The sequence below is a fragment of the Chiloscyllium plagiosum genome, chromosome 24 (assembly GCF_004010195.1).
Source record: "Chiloscyllium plagiosum isolate BGI_BamShark_2017 chromosome 24, ASM401019v2, whole genome shotgun sequence".
In the NCBI taxonomy this organism is placed as follows: Eukaryota; Metazoa; Chordata; class Chondrichthyes; order Orectolobiformes; family Hemiscylliidae; genus Chiloscyllium; species Chiloscyllium plagiosum.
In genome coordinates this window covers 25,220,543-25,239,960 of record NC_057733.1, presented here as the reverse complement: position 1 = coordinate 25,239,960, position 19,418 = coordinate 25,220,543, and the positions used below count along the sequence as shown (strand labels likewise).

General features: G+C 40.2%; 1 protein-coding gene across 2 annotated transcripts; it reads right to left on the bottom strand.

The window, feature by feature from the left end:
- Positions 1 to 876: 876 nt before the first annotated feature.
- Positions 877 to 18,143, bottom strand: LOC122562094 (CD276 antigen homolog). 2 transcript variants are annotated; one of them, XM_043714611.1, is made up of 8 exons: positions 17,835 to 18,143; positions 12,938 to 13,034; positions 12,512 to 12,835; positions 11,568 to 11,822; positions 9,225 to 9,312; positions 7,082 to 7,152; positions 4,409 to 4,560; positions 877 to 2,363 (listed from the first exon to the last, which is right to left on the bottom strand). In XM_043714611.1, the coding sequence occupies exons 2-8, from the start codon at positions 13,008 to 13,010 to the stop codon at positions 2,295 to 2,297; spliced, it is 1,032 nt and encodes a 343-aa protein (XP_043570546.1). In that variant the 5' UTR covers positions 13,011 to 13,034; positions 17,835 to 18,143; the 3' UTR covers positions 877 to 2,294. The 2 variants fall into 2 exon arrangements, with proteins under 2 accessions (XP_043570546.1, XP_043570547.1); XM_043714612.1 differs by lacking the exons at positions 7,082 to 7,152; positions 9,225 to 9,312 and having other exon boundaries at positions 17,835 to 18,136.
- Positions 18,144 to 19,418: the final 1,275 nt, after the last annotated feature.

The window sequence follows — 19,418 nt, the reverse complement described above, 5'->3', positions numbered from 1 at the left end:
ATCACAACCACCCAACATGGGTGGCAGGGCGGCTCAGTGGTCAGCACTGCTGCCTCATAACGCCAGGGACCCTGGATTCGATACCTGCCTTGGGCAACTGACTGTGTGGAGTTTGCATGTTCTCCCCGTGTCTGCGTGGGTTTCCACTGGGTGCTCCGGTTTCCTTCCACAATCCAAAGATGTGCAGGTCAGGTCAATTGGCCATGCTATATTGCCCATAGTGTTAGGTGCTTTAGTCAGAGGTAAATATAGGGGAATGGGTCTGGGTACATTACGCTTTGGAGGGTCGGTGTGGACTTGTTGGGCCAAAGGGCCTGTTTCCATACTGTAGGGAATCTAATCTAAAAAAACCACCCACCACTGCACTGCATGCCTCAGCCATCTCAGACCCTACTCCTACCCATCTGGTACTGGTAGTACCCACAACCTATAATATTATTCCTCTAACCACATGCCAGCTGCACCACTCACAGTTACACACCAACACCCAAACCCCTCGCTTATTGTAAAAATTTACCTTCCCTCAGTAGTCAAACTGGCTTTAGGCACTTCAAACCACAGAATATAGCAATTACTGCTGAAAAAAAAGGCGCTGATTCAGTGCTGATCCACTCTGCTGCTGCCTGTGTGGATTTGCTGAACTGGACTGGTCTGCATCGCTTCAGCTGGGAAGGCTCTTGTCTCAAATTCTGTCCTGAAAACTCTTCTGGATGTTGGTATGTCATGACATACTGGAGTAACACACTGGAAATCCAGCCTCATTATTCCCAAAAACATTGCAAAAATTAAACATTTCATCAAAGTAAGTATGCAAAATTCCCATTTATCTGTCTCTCTAGAACCAGGCAAACAGAAAATATGGACCAGGATTCTATATTTAATATGAATGACTGTTTATTTAAAAAAAAGACTTGACACAGGTATGCAACAATGAACTGCTGACATATAACTCTAATAGTTAAAACTTGAACCCCCTTACAAAAGTATCTCAACATTCACATACAGACAGTCAAAAAAAATTGGTGTCATGGGTGTGGGGTGTTCAATAGCCTGCATCCACAGGATGTATTAAGATGATCCAATTGCTGGGCAGGATTTGCTGTTCTTCAATTTTTCTTCATCAGATATTATTCACTTCTTTGTGAACGGAATGGAGAGACCTGTTCATAAATTATAAAGTTTACTGGTTAAAAGCAACAGTTTACAGCAACTGGTGAGGGAAAATAAACTCTCTTTCTTCAGGTTTCAAATATGTTCTCCTGCAGACAGACAAACCACCTCCTCTTCCAGATGACCTGAAGATCTCTGGCAATGTTGTTCATACCCAAACCTAGTTCGGCTACCCAGAAGCCAATGATAACTTTTATAAGGGGCTTTGAGATTTAACGAGTAGAGTCATTGGCTGGCAGAAGGCCTTTATCATCCAGAGCTGGTCAGAACTTCTCGAACCAATCAGCTACTTGTTGCTGACTGAATCTTATGTGTACACATTCCCTGGTGCCAGCCTCTCTGCTTCCTCCACTGCTGAAACAAAGCAGCAATGTAAATACCACTGAGAATGTGTTTCAGTAACTTCCTTTCAAAATTTGCCATGATCCCTTCCACATCCTTGGTTTTTAAAACAGCCATTTTATCACTTCAGTTCACAACCAAAAATGCAGAAAAGTAGAAAGATATATTTTTTATAGTGAGGCAAAATTTTGTCTGATCTGGGTCAGAAATAGGGATTCCTACACAGATCAGAAGTTTAGAACCATTAAATTCCAAGATTCCAAGATATCCGTTGGACACTGACATTTGCAATGAAACACTAACAGAAAAACTTCCACTCCAGTTTGCTGGGAATGAAAAGTACTTAATCTGAATTTATAACTAAAAACTTCTGAACATGGTGTCGGATTATTGCAAAACGTTTTATTTTATGAATCATCACAACTATTTTTGTCATGAAAAGTCGACTACAATTCCAAGAAATCTAACCATGCAAATAACAAGGACAGTGGTTTTCATTAAATGTAGTTATAACTGTATTGTGATTATAACAATTTTTCTCAGTGGTCATATGGAAAATTATTTTCATATTTTTCATGATTATTCTTGCATACCTTTTAGAAACAGGTAAATTTCTACGAAGTGTTTTTTTAACATCATTTGATACAATGTTTTCACAGAAATTGCATTTAGTAGAAAATTGATTAATAAGATCAATGTCATTCCAGGCCGTCTTCAGTCTGCATTATCCGTTGGAAATAAAGTTTGTTCGTAAAAGGTAAGGCCGTCCTTCTTATTTCAGCTTATATATCCAGAAAGAGTTGCTTATCTATTAAATTAGGTGACGCTGATTCTTTTCGCTCGTATGAATGCTTTAGAGAAAATGAAGGATTCAAGTAACTTATGTTAGCAATAGTTATGCAATCATGTACAACATTATGTATCAAATAACAGTCTACAGCAGATAAACTCTAGCTGTTCTATTAGTGTTTATCAAAACTTTTTTTAGTTTTATGTAGTGGAATCATCTACAGTGCGGGAAAAGGCCATTCAGCTCACCAAGTCCTCACCAAACCTCCAGACAGCATCCCAACCAGATCCATCCCCTCACTCTGTCCCCATTACCGTGCATCTCCCATGGCTTAATTCACCTGACCCGCACAACCCTGGAGCCTATGGGGCAACTCTTCTGGCATGGCCAATCTACCTAACCTGCACATTTTTTGACTGTGGGAGAAAACCGAAGCACTCGACAGAACCCCACAGAGGCACAGGGAGTGCAAACTCCACACAGTCAATGACTCAACATTGGAATCAAACCTGCTGTGAGGCAGCAGTGCTAACCACTGTGCCAAACATGGCTTGGAAAATAACAGATTGTCAATTAAAATTAGTCCCCTTTAGCTCCTGAAAGCTTTAATATCTCTGGTGAACATCTCTGGTGAAAGTGAACATCTCTGGTGGACAATTCCAATGTCAAGTAGAGAGGAGTTAAGATCAAATGTAATGGTTAAAATTAGATCAATTAATCTCAGCCAGCTACCGGGGACACTGCAGTTACAATGTAGTGCTTTTTCAGCTAAAGTAAATGAAATTCAAACACGGTTCCATTTGTTGATTATTACCACTGACTCCAGTTGGAATATCCTTTTCATTCACTGTGCAGTGCTCCCTGTCTCTGTCCCTACCTCAATCCAATTGCTGCAGTAATTCTCATACCCACTTTAGTTTTCTGCAATCTCGACTATCCCAGTGCTTTCTCAGCTGGCCACATGTCTTCCATCCTCCATAAATGTCCAGTCATTTTGGCCTCCGTGAATCAACTAAAATCAAATACTGCCCACTCATCACCCATATGTTCCCTGATTTACACTGGCTCACAATTCTCAGTTAAAAGTTTTAAGTTCATGTTCAAATCCTTTCCTATCTTCAAGCCTTCATATCCATGTGATCCCTTCCATCCTTAAAGCCTCTGGAATGCTACAATGCACCAGTTCTAGTTTCTTGTGCATTCCCAATTTTCACTGTCAATGATGGTTGGGCCTTACTGTATTGACCCATACATTGAGGAGAGGCCACTTTGACAGGTACGGAGGATAGTGCAATTTTGCACAGTTGGTAGAATGTAATGGTGGGCTTTCCCAATTCCACCCCCCCCCCTCCCCATCACACCATCCAGAGACAGACAGCCTTCCTGCTTAGGCCAGCTGCACATGTGTATGACAGAATTTGAGTGGGGTTGGAGATGGTGGGTGCTCAATGTGAGATGAGACCCAGTGAGGAAACTACATCCTCCGCCCAATTTTTGCCACTGTGAGCCAAGCTGGCTTACCTGTTGCACGGTGGCACAGTGGCTAGCACTGCTGCCTTACAGTGCCAGAGACCCAGGTTCAATTCCCACCTCAGGCAAATGTCTGTGTGGAGTTTGCACATTTTCCCTGTGTCTGCGTGGGTTTCCTCCCACAATCCAAAAATGTGTAGGTTAGGTGAATTAGCCATGCTAAATTGCCCATAGTGTTAGGTGAAGGGGTAAATGTAGAGGCATGGGTCTGGGTGGGTTGCTCCTTGGAGGGTTGGTGTGGACTTGTTGAGCCAAATGGCCTGTTTCCACAATGTAAGTAATCTAATCTAATCATAACCTCCTCTATGGACAGGCTAGCAACAACCCTGATGTGGTCTAGGTTTTGCCTGCCATCAAACCAACCACCCTCCCACTGAGACACCCAACCCACCCAAAAATTACCGGCTGGTTGGGGGCAAGAGGGAATTTGGAATGGCCAGCAGAGTAACTTATTCCGACCCTGGTTTTCAAACATTAGCGTAATGTATTTAAACATTGAATTAAAATTGGTGAAGGAAAACAGAATCTTAAGCAGCAACAATTCTGCTTTTACCATGAACAAAATGGATATAATACCTTGACGAATTTGCTTGATGAAAACGCCACCAGAAGTGCCAAAAGTATTAAAAGGACTATGATTAATCCCAGAGATAAATGAATACCAAAAATTGTTCTGATCTTTTCTTCCTTTGACTGAGAGAATGTTTCATTGTTGGGACACTCCAATCCTGAAATCAGACATGCATGATTGAGATCTTTTGATTACCGAATTTATATCATGCACTCCTAAAGCTTTAATTCAAACACCAGTCATTGAGATCAGAATGGAGCAAATTATATTAAATTGTGAGTTTAAATGCCCTGAGTTAATTGCATTAAGTGCTGACTACAACTAATTCCATTTTGGAATTTCTGCCATATGACTAGATGTTGCTGTTGGCCACATTGTCATAAGTGGCATTCAATCAACAAGAAGTATTCAGACACAGGAAACAGGAAAACAAATGACAGGAAGTTATTGAATGTTAGCAGCATGTCCACCTGGCAGCCAAACATGCTGAGTCAGGACAAGAGCTTGTTGTCTGAATCTGCTAATAAGAAGCAGAAATTATTTACTAATTTACTAAGGTCTTAAATATAGAAAAATTCTTGTAGTCTAACTTATGCAACAGATACTCCATATTTTAATAAGCAGAGAAGAAAGACATTTTGATGTTGGTATTGGTTCAGTTTGATTCATGTTGTGCTTTGTCAGGGGACGAAGTATTGCTTAGTAACAAATTAGTATCCCATTAGATGCTGGGTTCACTATTGCTGAGAGATTGCAAATATAATTTTAAAAACTGACTGTGTAATTTCCTGTAACCTGCATGTCACATGGCAATCAAATGCAGTTTTAAGTTAATAATGACGTTAACTGATCTCAAACTCCATCTTAGCAGCTGAGAGCTTCTGGCTCTACTCTGCATTGTAATAGACACCTCTTTAAAATAGCTCTAGCTCCAAGCTGGGACCCTGTTCTTTTCTCCATTGACATCACTAGCCATTAATGTCCACTCTGAGCAGTCTGCTCTATACATGCTCACATCAGATCAAGAGCCATTGAGCCTTCCATCACCTTGGCCATATTGTTGAGTTTCTAATCTCGCTTAGTCCGAGACTTAAGTCACCGGATTTGAGGGAGTTGAGTTTCTTGCCATATTGAATCGCTCAGAAATTTAGGACAGTGATCTAAGCAACTTTCTTAAGAGCTTCAGGAGTACAGAAAATGATTCCATACATTTTTTAAAAAGCATCACATTTACAAAATGACAGTGATTAATGCTTTTATTAATAAATCTATATAATGGTAATCATTTTTCTGACACTATTAACTGACACTGGTTCCAACTACAGAAAAACAAAAATCAGGCTGGGTGGTGTAGATCCAATGAAAATGAAATTAGTGCGCATGAAAAATAATTCATTTTGGCATGTACTTGGCTTTATAAACAAAATCTCTACCAAGGGGATTTCTGAATCAGTTAGGGAAAGTGGAGTTTGAATTTTTTGTGCTGCTCATGGTGAAAGCTGTTAATGCCTGGGACTTGAACATTACCCAACTTTCTCCAGCCAGTAACATATTGGGAAGTTCCACACTAAATACAGAATATATATTTATACCAAAGCACTATGTTTTGTGTTCCATCTCAATGAAATGCATTCACTTAAAACTCAGGAGTTTATTCCCTTGCTGTACTTGCTCATTGCTATATTACCTTCTGCAGCCAATAATAATATCTCAATTAAAAGTTATAGCTATTAATTTAAAGAGATGCTGATTTGTTATAACATTTACTATCTGCCTTCAATCATCAGAGAAGCTAGTACCTTGGAATTTCCTTACTTTAGATTAGTTTTAACATTTTTTTCCAGCTGTCTGCCTTGAAGAAACAAGCAATGTTAAATAGTGCTCTACGTGATGTGGAAACAGTTTGGGTAGAAATGAGAAATTAAAAAGGCAAAAATCTTGTGGAAGTGGTATACAGATCCCTTACAATGGTTGCATTCTTAGCTTTATTTATTTATTTTTCAATTTAATACTAAGAAGGACTGCAATGTTTAACTTAAATTTTACTTTTTTCAATAATAAGGGTGACTGTTACGTTTAACTTTTAACTTTGTTCCTTATTTCTTTCTACCTTGGTTTTTGTACTAAGATGGCACAGTGTGTGGCCACATTGAAACCTTTTCACTGTGCTCCTGTACTTGAGTGCATGTAACAATAAAGTCTAAATCTAAATCTAAATATCCATCAGCAACCACATTTATGAGGGAGAGGATAAAACAAGAAATAATGAGCGCTTGTCAGAAGGTGCTGAAAAATGTGTTGCTGGAAAAGCGCAGCAGGTCAGGCAGCATCCAAGGAGCAGGAGAATCGACGTTTCGGGCATTAGCCTTCCTGAAGAAGGGCTTATGCCCGAAACGTCGATTCTCCTGCTCCTTGGATGCTGCCTGACCTGCTGCGCTTTTCCAGCAACACATTTTTCAGCTCTGATCTCCAGCATCTGCAGTCCTCACTTTCTCCTTTTTGCTTGTCAAAAGGGCACTGTGATAACCATGGGAGATTTAATCTACAGAGAGAATGGAAAACTCAAATGGACAAAAGTAGCCTGGATAAGATGTTCATAGAATATGTTCGGAATGGTTTCCTAAGATAATATGCAAGGTTACAAAGGAGGTGAGAATGGAAATTGCAGGGGCACTGACCGTAATCATTCAGTCTTCCAGGTCTTGGGGTGGTGCCAGGAAATTGGAGAATTGCAAACATCATGACTTTGCTAAAAAAAAATTAAGATAAACCCACAAAAATAGACCAGTTTAACTTCAGTAGTGAGGAAGTGTCTCGAAAGAATTATTCAGAATAGAATTGGAAGTCACCTGAAAAACGTGGGCTGATTAGGAAAGGCCGATATAAACTTCTAGAGAACTTGTTGTTTAAGTCACATGCGGGGGTTTTTAAAGGAAGTAATAGAAAGGGTCAATGAGGGTAATGCTGCTGATGTGGCATATACAAACACTTTCTAAAGACATTTGATAATGTACCACACAACAAACTTGTGAGAAAAGGTGTAGCTCATGGAATAAAAGGGTTGGTAGCAGTGGGAATGCAAAACTGGTTGAGTGATCAGAATCTGGGAATAATGGTCAATGGATGTTTTTCACACTGGAAGAAGATTTGTATTAGAGGTTCCGCAATAGTTAATATCGGAATATTTCTTTTCCTAATATATATCTAGATCTTAATGTGCAAGGGACAATTTCAAAGTTTGTGATAATACAAAACATGGAAGAATTATAAACTGTGAGGAGATCAGTGTTGAACTTCAAAAGGGCATAGACAAATTGGTGAAGTAGCAGACAGGTGGAAGATAAAGTTCAATGCAGAGAAGAGTGGGGCAATGTATTTTGGCGGGAAGAACATGGACAGCTAAAATAAGAGACGCATTTCTAAAGGGGGTGCAGGAGCAGCATGACCTAAATGGATATTGGTACAGATCTTCAAAGGTACAGGACAGGTAGGGACAGCAGTATGTAAAACATACAGTATCCTCAGCTTTATTAATAGGGATCAAAAAGTGTGGCAGCAGGTCAGGCAGCTTCCGAGGAGCAGGAGAGTCAATGTTTCAGGCATAAGCCTTTCATCAGGAATGTGGAGGGGGAAGGGGGTTGAGAGAGAAATAGGGGATGGGGGTGGGAGAGTGGAAGGTAGCTGGGAAGGTGATAGGTGAGTTCAGGTGGGGGGCAATTGTGTAGGTCGGTGGGGAGTGTGGAGCGGATAGTTGGGAAGGAAGATGGATATGCAGGACAGTTCAAGAGGACAGTGCCAAGTTGGAGGGTTGCATTTGAAATGAGGTGGGGGGAAGGGCGATGTGGAATTTGGTGAAGTTGATGTTGATGCCATATGGTTGAAGGGTCCCAAGGCAGCAGATGAGGCATTCTTCCTTCAGTTGTCGAGTGGCTTGGATTTGGCAGTGGCACAGGGCTTGCATGTCCTTATTAATGGAGGAGGCCCAGAACTTGCATGTCCTTATTTGTAGTACAAGAGAATGGAGGTGATGCTGAACTTGTTAGACCTCAACTGGACCTCAACTAGACCTCAACTAATGTTCTGGATCTAGGATATTAGGAATGATGTGAACACATTGGAGAGTACAGAAGTGAACTACAAAAATAGTTCGAGAGATGCGAAACTTCAGCAACAGTGATAGATTACAGAGATTACAGAGATTAGATTTCTTACTGTGTGGAAACAGGCCCTTCGGCCCAACAAGTCCACACTGCCCCGCCGAAGCGCAACCCACCCTACATTTACCCCTTACCTAACACTACGGGCAATTTAGCATGGCCAATTCACCTGACCTGCACATCTTTGGACAGTGGGAGGAAACCGGAGCACCCGGAGGAAACCCACGCAGACACGGGGAGAACGTGCAAACTCCACACAGTCAGTCGCCTGAGTCAGGAATTGAACCCGGGTCTCTGGCGCTGTGAGGCAGCAGTGCTAACCACTGTGCCACCGTGTCAGCAGTTCCACCAACAGAGGTTGGCACTGTTCTCCTTGAACAGTAGAAAGTTAAGAGGAGACCAGATAGAAATTGTCAAAATCATGAGGGGGCTGGATAGAGTTGATAGAGAGAAACTGTGAACGGTTGTGAAAAAGATCAAGTTTGAAAGGCATATTTAATGATAAATTAAACTTCTTCACATGAGTAGTTCAGATATTGAAGGCATGGCAAGGAAATGTGATAGAGGCAAGTTAATTGAGACATTCAAGGGGACAGTGGATAATTATTTAAATAAAGATAATGTATAAAGAAAAAGGCAGGAGAAAGGCACTAAGTCATAATACCTATTGGACAGGTGGAACAGACTCAGTCGGCCCACTTGCTTCCTTCTGCATTTGAAGAGTTCTGCGATTCTATAACAGCATTTTCTGGCTTTGTGCAATGAGATAGGATTGATTAATAGTCTGATAGCAAATATGTCCTCAGGTAGCCACAATTATAATATGACATTTTATATTTGATTTGAGGAAAAGTGGAGTGGGTACAATTTTTATTGTTTAAAAAAACTTACAATTATGGGGCATGAAAGGACAGACAGCTAAAGTGAATTGGCAAATCAGGTTAAAGGACAAATCAATACTGGTAGACATTTAAGAGGATATTTTAGGATACACAGAATAAATAAATTCCAATGAGTAAACAAAAATTCAAGGGCTGAACTCACCATCAGTGATTAATCAGAAATGTTAAAGGTAATATCAGATTGAAAGAGAAAGCATATAATTGTGTAAAGATAATTTATAGGTCAGAAGGTTGGACAAAGTACAAAGAAAATCAAAGAATGAAAAAAGAATATTAAAGTGGGATAAATTAGATGATGAAAGAAAGCTAGCCATAAATATGCAAACAAAGAATAAGAGTTTCGGTACGTATGTAAAGAAAATATTTAACAAGAGTTAACAGAGTCAGCATTGTTCAAATAGAAAGTGAGACTGAAGAATTTTTAATGAAAAATAAAGATATGGCAGATGAATCGAATGGGTAATTTGCATCAGTCCTTACTGAAGAGGATACAAGTCAGATCTCAGAAGCAGTGATTAATCAGGAAATGGAGAAAGGGAGGAATTCCAGAAAATCTCAATCACCAGAGAAGCCATTCTGAATAAGTTGTTGGAGCTCTGAGCTGACAAGTGCCTGGGGCAGATGCACTTCATCCTTGGTCTGATAAAGAGTTGCTAGAGTGATCACTGACAAGTTAGTTTTAATTTTCCAAAATTCCCTTGATTCTCGGACAGTCCCATTAGATAGGAATAGTTAATATAAGTCCCTTATTCAAAAAAGGAGAGAAACAGAAAGTAAGAAACTGCAGACCAGTTAGATTTTAAACAAGGTAAATATTAGAAGTTATTATTAAAGAAATCAGTGCATGGCATTTGTACAAGTTAAGGTTAATCAAATGTGAACATTGTTTTGTGAAAACCAATCCTCTGGAGTTCTCAAAGGAGGTAACATGTGTAGTGGATAAAGGGGAACTGATGGATGCACTGTATTTAAAATCCTAGAAGGGATTTGATAAGATACCATATCAAAGAGTATTGTGGAAAATGAAAACTGACACTGGCTTACTGACATGAATAGTAGATTGTTTGGCTATCAGAAAGCAGAGAGTGGGCATAAATGATTCTTTTTCAGGTTGATAAGACATAATGAATGTTATTTCACAGTGATCAGTGCTAGGACTTCAAATGTTTACAATTTAACTAAATGATTTAGATGAAGAGACAGAAGGTATGGTTGCCAAATTTATTGGTGACACAAAGCAAGTGGTCTTATAAGGAAAGGTTGGACAGCCTAGGCTTGTATCCACTGGAATTCAGTAACTTGATTTAAACATGAAGTATTTGAGAGGTTTTGACACTTTAGATATGGATGTTAGCTCTTCTGGAAAAAAAAATAGAACTTGGGATCTCTTTTTCAAGGTCAGGATGCCACTCAATTAAAACAAAGACATGATGGTTTTTTTCAGAAGGTTGTGAGTCTTCGGAGCTCACTTTGCAAAAAAAGTGGTGGAAGCAAAATCCTTGCATATTTTTAAGGCAGAGTTCAACAGATTCTTGTTAAGCAAAGAGGTGGAAAGTTATCAGTGATAGGCAGGGTTGCAGACCTTATTGGTAATGGAGCAATCTCAAGCATCTGAGTGGACCACTCCTGCTCCTAATAGGAGTGTTTGTATATAGATTTAGATTTCTTACAGTGTGGAAACAGGCCCTTCGGCCCAACAAGTCCACACCAACCCTCTGAAGAGCAACCCACCCATACCCATTCCCTTACATTTACCCCTGCACCTAGCACTATGGGCAGTTTAGCACGGCCAATTCACCTAACCTGCACATTTTTGGACTAGGGGAGGAAACCGGAGCACCTGGAGGAATCCCACGCAGACACAGGGAGAATGTGCAAACTCCACACAGACAGTTGCCTGAGGCGGGAATTGAACCCGGGTCTCTGGCGCTGTGAGGCAGCAGTGCTAACCACTGTGCCACCGTGCCAGCCATGAATGTTTGTTAGTGCATTTTGATTTCCCTCAGTCCATATATTTTCTTTCCTACATGTCTACTAGACAACTTACACAACTGAAACATGCAAAATCTTTTGTTTCAAGTGGAAGTAAATTAAATAAAACTTACTTGTAGAAATATATGAATTTTCATAGCATAAAGAGCAGCTATAGTTTATGGTGCATAGTTCTCCACTAACTGGAATGTAAGTAGTGATGTTGAACAACTTATCTTTTGTTCGTGTTACACTCAAATTAGCTGCCAAGTTAGTGCCATTTTCATTTTCCCAGTGGGGTTTTGCCAATGGATATCCAAGTGTAGTACAAGAGAGACCTTTCTCACCACCTTCAATCCTTTTGGATACTTGCAGAACAGTATATGGAGCTGAAAAACATGTTTTACAAGTTTCAACTTTCGTCTCCAAACCTGTGATTGTACAGCTGGATTAAACAAAATCAACACCAATCTTCCAATTAGAGTCAGAAACATTAATTTTCCAATACTTCTATTTCGACTGAATTGGCCCAAACTCATACCATTATTCAAGTTTGAAATCTTGCTTAAGTAAACTGAATGAGCAACTTTAAATCATTCATTTCAATTACATTTTCCCTCCTTACATAAAAGCAGTGACTAATACTGGAGCATGGTGATATTGTGTGCCAGCAGTTCTCAAATACCTTAACCAATGTGGCAGTTATCATTTGTGAATCCTGGAAGTAAATGATGACAGGAACTTTAACCACTGAGACATTATACCAAGCTCAATCACATCCTCATCCAATGCCTACTTATGTGCATTTTCAGAAAGTATCAGTTGACAACAATAAGTAGCAGGAACTCTGGCTGATGATATGATGACAGTATTACAGCCAATTCTGTAAATGCATGGTTACCCGTGATGAATCACAAGTACTTAGGAACAAGAGATTGTATTGACACAGAATAGACCAATAATGCAAATAGTTTCTTTACTGATGCAATTGTATTAGTTTTCATCTTAAAAGTCTTCTTTTAAATATTGTAATCATGTGTACTGTTTTGTTGACCAAAAATAGATTTTCTTTACTTACCATGAATGAAAAGTTGGATGTTTTTATACTTGTAGCCACCTGGCCCACAGTTTATGAAAATCTGATAATTCCCTTCATCCACAATTTCTGATTTCTCAATTATCAATGATACCTTTTTGTAATCTGTAACACATCTTTTTTGTTTCTGACCAGTCGTTTCATTGTCAGATGTGCATAGGATTTCAGTCGAATGAGAATTCACATTGAAGTTCCAGCTAATATTGCAATTTTTCTCCCAATGTGACTTATACTCACAAACCAAAACAATGCGGTGGTTATGTATTCCAGTCAATGGACTGTTACAATCCAAAGTTATAAATGAATCTGCAATAAATGTGGATATCAGTTAACATTTAAAATTTATGGTAAAACCATATATTGGTGAAATACTAAAAATGGCAGAAATTATGCACCAAGAATACTTACTATTGGTTATAGTGGATGGGCAAAAAACAATCACAATAATATACAAAAGTTTTGGAAAGCAGTAAGTGGCCATCCTTCTCTTAGGACTTTAAGGAACCTGTTTAAAATATTTGTACAAAACAAGTAACATTACTTGAATGCAATTACTGTTGGAAACAGTTTGTTTCTGTACTCGGATGCTGTGGCATTATTATTTAAGACTGGGAGCTACCATTTTGCACAAAAGAAATCTACATACAGGTACTTATATTGTTTGCTGCATATGCATAGATAGTTAAACTATGCTCTGAACAAAGTGGTCTCTACATTTGGGCTTATGCTGCAATCTGAACAGATACGCCTGTACAAAAGTCTGAGACATGCATGCTTACAAAGAGAGACCCAGGATAGGTTGTGCGCAGCTAAGTTGGTAAACATGTTCTTGGTGGAACTATTCATATGGGAGAAAATTCAGCAATGGCGTAAGTATTCACATGGGAGAAAAATCAACCCAGATCTGATACTTAAGGCCACTTTGAAGATGTGTTTGATGATGTGTTCATATGATTCAGGAGAAACATGGTGCAGACTTTTGGATTAAGTTGATAAATAAGTATTGGCGTTCACAAGAAAGTGTGTATAATTAAAACCCAAATATTAATGAACATGATAATAGTTAACTAATGAATATTTTAAAAAGTATAAAATCGATAACTAATGGTTATAAAAAAGTACATTTGAGTGCTCACTACAATCAGAACAGTTTTAACAGTATAAGACTTTTTGACCATATAAATGATTTAGATGTGAACAAAGGAGGTATGGTTAGTAAGTTTGTAGATGAGACCAAACTTGGAGGTAGAGTGTTCAGCGAAGAAAGCTACCTCAGAGTACAGTGGGATCTTGGTCAGATGGGCCATTTAAATGGGAGGAGTGGCAGATGGAGTTTAATTTAAATAAATGTGAGGAGCTGCATTTTGGAGAGGCATCTTAGGGTAGGACTTATAAACTTAATGGAATGGTCCTTTGAATGTTACTGAACAAAGTGATCTTGGAGTGCAGGTCAAGAGTGCGATGCTGGAAAAGAGCAGCAGGTCAGGCAGCATCCGAGGAGCAGGTGAATCAACGTTTCAAGCTTAAGCTCTTCATCAGGAATTGATCAAGATCTTAAGCCCAAAACGTTAACTCTCTTGGATGCTGCCTGACCTGCTGTGCTTTTCCAGCACCACATTCTTGACTCTGATCTCCAGCATCTGCAGTCCTCACTTTCTCCTTGGAGTGCAGGTTCATAGCTCCTTGAAAGTGGAATCGCAGGTCGATAGGATAGTGAAGAAGGCATTGATATGCTTCCTTTACTGCTCAGTGCATTTAGTATAGGAATTGGGACGTCATGTTGCGGCTGTACAGGACATTGGTTCGGTCACTTTTGTGTGCAATTCTGGTCTCCCTACTATAGGATGGATGTTGTGAAGTTTGAAAGAGTTCAGAAAGATTTACAAGGATGTTGCCAGGGTTGGAAGGTTTGAGCTGCAAGGAGAGCTGCATAGGCTGGGGTTATTTTCTCTGGAGGCTGAGGGGTGACCTTATAGAGGTTTATAAAATCATGAGGAGCATGGATAGGATAAACAGGCAAAGTCTTTTCCCTGGGGTGGGGGAGTACAAAGCTAGATGGCATAGGTTTAAGGTGAGAAGGGGAAGATATAAAAGGGACCTAAGGTACGTGTATGGAATGAGCTGCCAGAGGAAGTGGTGGAGGCTGGTATGATTACAACATTTAAAAGGTATCTGGATATATCGTAGAAAGTGTTTAGAGGGATATAGGCCAAATGCTGGCAAATGGGACTAGATTTATTCAGGATATCTGGATTGCATGGATGAGTTACAGCAAAGGGTCTGTTTCCGTGCTGTATATCTCTGTGGCTCTATGACCAAATAAATCACCAATTATTATTGTTAAAATAAGAGACTGCTACTCAGAAACACAGATTGGATGTCTCTGAGAAAAGAAACCACAATGATTTTATTATATACTCCCTTGTGGGAAATGGACTCTTTCTTATTTTTAAATGAGGCTCATGGGGTTTCAAATTACATCATGGGGCACTAAATGTAAATATATAACATCCCTTTGATTTCAATTGTTTAAACGAAATAACGTAATGCTGCTTCGAATATTACAGGGAAACATTCCTGTTATAACTGTTAACCATAATATTTTGTAAAATCTCCCCTTAACCTTTTAAACTGCAGGGAACACGAGCTTAGCTTTTGAACCCTTGCCTCATAACTTAACCCCTGGAGGCCAGGCATCAATCTGCTTAATAGTCATTGCATTCCCTTCAAGATTTCAAATTAGTAGGTTTTTGTCAGTAAAGCTTATGAAGGGTTATGGAATCTGAATGGATTACAATGTATGAAGTTAAGACATGGATCAGTTCTGATCCAATGAGATCCAATTAGATGCTGAATGGTCTAACTCTTATTCTGACTTTTTTACATCTAAATTCATAAGAACTGCTACAGGTAAATAAAACATGATGTGATGAACAGTTCTCCATCAAATTTATTTGAAAGCATCCATTGTTCCAAATGGTCCTCCCATCTCTCTCCTTCTCCCAAGTCTGCTGTGTTGCTCCACTCACAAGACCTCTGAGCCTGGAAGTCTGGGTCACTTGCTGATACTTAGCATTGTCCCAGTTTGGCAGGATTGGAGAATAAGCTGACACCAATAGTCCTGGGAAATATGGACTGATGGGACACTTTGTATCTCCAGATGGGTTTTGGTTCTCCTCTTCCACACCACACTCCCCCCTCCCTCCCACTCATTCCCACCCTCCACCCGCTATGCCTGTTATGGGTAAGGAGAGGAATTTTCAAGAGCTTTCTTCACTTTTTATTGCCTTGCTTTGTCTTCTTTCTTTTCCCTGCAGGGAGATGAGAAGAATAAAGGTATGGGCAGTGGGACAGTGTTAATCTCAATGATAGCCCAACCCAACAATAGGAAGATAAAGGAGGGTGACATGGCTGGTGGCTGGAGGCTCCTTCGCAAAAAACAAACATTAACCCCAATACCAGTAAGATGCAAAGTCCCAATCCTCTCTGTCCCCACTATATATAGTTTCAAGCTTTTAAAATTCATTAGGTTACAGGTTAAAAGTAGAGTTAATATGAATAAAATTGACTGTTACTCAGGCAAAAGGGCCTTTATCCTCTGAAGTAAGAAAGATGATCTCACTGGAACATATAAGGTTGAGAGCACTTGACATGATGGATGCCAAGAGTTTGCTTGCCTTGGCTGGGAAATCATCTCAAGGTACTCAGATGGTTCTTTAGGAATGAGATGAGGAGAAATAGCCGCACTTAGGATTGTGAATCTTTTGGATTTCAGTAGGTGCTCAATCACTAATCAATCATCATTTATATAAATGATTTGGATATGAGCATAAGAGATATAGTTAGTAAGCTTGCAGGTGACACCAAAATTGGAGGTGTAGTGGACAGCGAAGAAGGTTATCTCAGATCACAACGGGATCATGATCAGATGGGCCAATGGGTTGAGAAGTGGCGGTGGAGTTTAATTCAGATAAATGCGAGGAGCTGCATTTTGGGAAAGCAAATCTTAACAGGACTTATACACTTAATGGTAAGGTTCTAGGGAGTGTTGCTGAACAAAGAGACTTGGAGTGCAGGTTCATAGCTCCTTGAAAGTGGAGTTGCGGGGTAGATAGGATAGTGAAGAAGGCATTTGGTATGCTTTCCTTTATTGGTCAGAGTATTGAGTACAGGAGTTGGGAGATCATGTTTCGGCTGTACAGGACATTGGTTAGGCCACTTTTGGAATATCGCATGCAATTCTGGTCTCCGTCCTATCGGAAAGATATTTGGAAACTTGAAAGGGTTCCGAAAAGATTTACAAGGATGTTGTCAGGGTTGGAGGATTTAAGCTATAGGGAGAGGTTGAATAGGCTGGGGCTGTTTTACCTGGAGCTGAGGCTGAGGGGTGACCCTATAGAGGTTTACAAAATCATGAGGGGCATGGATAGGATAAATAGACAAAGTCTTTTCCCTGGGGTGGGGAGTCTAGAACTAGAGGGCATAGGTTTAGGGTGAGAGGGGAAAGATATAAAAGAGACCTAAGGGGCAACTATTTCACCCATACGGTGGTGAGTGTATGGAATGAGCTGCCAGAGGAAGTGGTGGAGGCTGGTACAATTGCAACATTTCCAGGACATCTGGATGGGTCCCTGAGTAGGAAGGGTTTGGAGGGATATGGGCCAGTGCTGGCAGGTGGGACTAGATTGGGTTGGGATATCTGGTCAGCATGGACAAGTGGACTGATGGGTCTGTTTCCATGCTATACATCTCGATGACTCTATGACTCCACAAGGAACAAATATTGCAAGATATACACAAAGAGAAGTGAAAGATGGAAATGCTATAGAGGCATCTGACATTACCTACAGAAAGACAAAGCGTTTCAGTTTGTTACTGAACGTTGGTAAGCAAAAGATTCAAAGCTATAGCTAACATTTTCTAAAGCAGTGACTCTAACTTGTGAAAGACAGATAAACCGGTCCGTTGGAAATACTCGGACACACACACTGACAGAGACACACACACCGTACACAAACAGACAAACTCCCTAACCCAGAGACGGACACCCCCCAACACTCTCTCTCTCACGCACACGCGTACACACACTGCTCTTTGTATCTGATGTTTGATGAACATTTCCTTTCGTTGAGAAATACAACCAGGTTCAGATGTTTGAAACGCAAAAACAAATACCTCCACGGACTACGACCAGCAGTGAAAGCAAAACAAGTGGCAGTAAGGCAGGATTTGAAAAGCTTATTAAATCTTGCGAACTAAAACAAAAGCAATGCCCTAATCTATTGTAAATTGGAGATCATTTCACCTTTTGTTATGTTGCCATTGTCGACTCTTTGCTATCAGCGTAGAGATCAGTCTTGACTACAGCCCTCAATACATGTCAATTGTAACTGGGAGCATTTCTGCTGACGATGCGTCGATCTCATTTAAGTTTTGCCTTGTCTTGCCATCATAATCAATTTCCTCCCACACAAAACAACTACTGGTATCGTTCTTCTCAATACTTCAATGTTCGGACTCTGTTCCTGCCTGCCAACCCTTTTTCAATCCCTCTTAACCAGAGTTTCAGTTTCATTATAAAACAAACTGAGATGCAATCATTTCGTCAAACACTAGTTGCACTTGCATGTGTCAGAAGCAGATCAATGCGTGAATATTGACCACTCGTGCTTATTCCATCACGAGATCGCAGCAAACTCACCACAAGCTAAACGCCCCAGAAGTTGCATTTCTCAGAATAATCTTACAGTTATGGAGTCATAGAGATGTACAGTGTGGAAACAGAGCCTTGTTACCAATTTGTCCATGCCAAACAGATATCCTAAATTAATCTAGTCCCATTTACCTGCACTTGCCCCATAACTCTCTAAACCCTTTCTATTCATATACCCATCCAAATGCCTTTTAAATGTTGCAATTGTACCAGCCTCCACCACTTCCCCTGGCAGCTCATTCCATACATGCACCTCCCTCTACGTGAAAAAGTTGCCGCTTAGGTCACTTTTAAATTTTTCACCTCTCACCCTAAAACTATGCCCTCTAGTTCTGGATTCCTCCACTCCAGGGAAAAGGTATTGTCTATTTATCCTATCCATGCCCTTCATGATTTTATAAACCTGTATAAGGTCACCCCTCAGCCTCTGACGCTCCAGGGAAAACAGTCCCAGCCTGTTCAGCCTCTCCCTATTGCTCAAACCCTCCAACCTTTCCACCCTAAGAGTTGGTTAAGGGAAGTGGGGTGTGTTGCAGTCCTCATTTTGAACTTGCACACAGAAACACTGAATCTGGCTACATTAAACATCAGAAAATTGAATAGCTCAGTAAACATGCCTGTTAAATAAACCACAATCTATTTCAATGGATGGGGGAATAAATGGGTTCCTCTACATATGTACACTCCCACCAAGTTCATTTTCAGACATTCACTGTGCCCAGCAGCACACTCACAACCATGTAGAGAGCTAGGGAGAGTTTCCTTCAACCAATGTCCTAGTCTACTGTAAACGTCATTAAAGATACACTTTCCATGGGTGGGCATGAGCTCTTGAAAGGGGAGCGTCGGGGCACCTTTATTATTAGAACCGACACAAGATCATCGATCTGGAATGTGAACTTTGTTTCTCCCTAGAGTTGCTGCTTGACTTGCTGAGTCTTTCCAAATCAAAACCGATCAAATGTCAAAGACTGGATTATTACAGGAATTATTATCTCACCTTCCAACACCACAAAAAATGCTCCACTATCCACAAGGCACAAGCCCAAGGATTTAATGGGATGCTTTCTCATTGCTGACATCAACAAGAGTACCCTCAAAAAATTTATTGCAATCTGAGGACACACAGTCCACCGACTCAGCACTTTACAGATTAGCCCATGCACCTATCCCTCC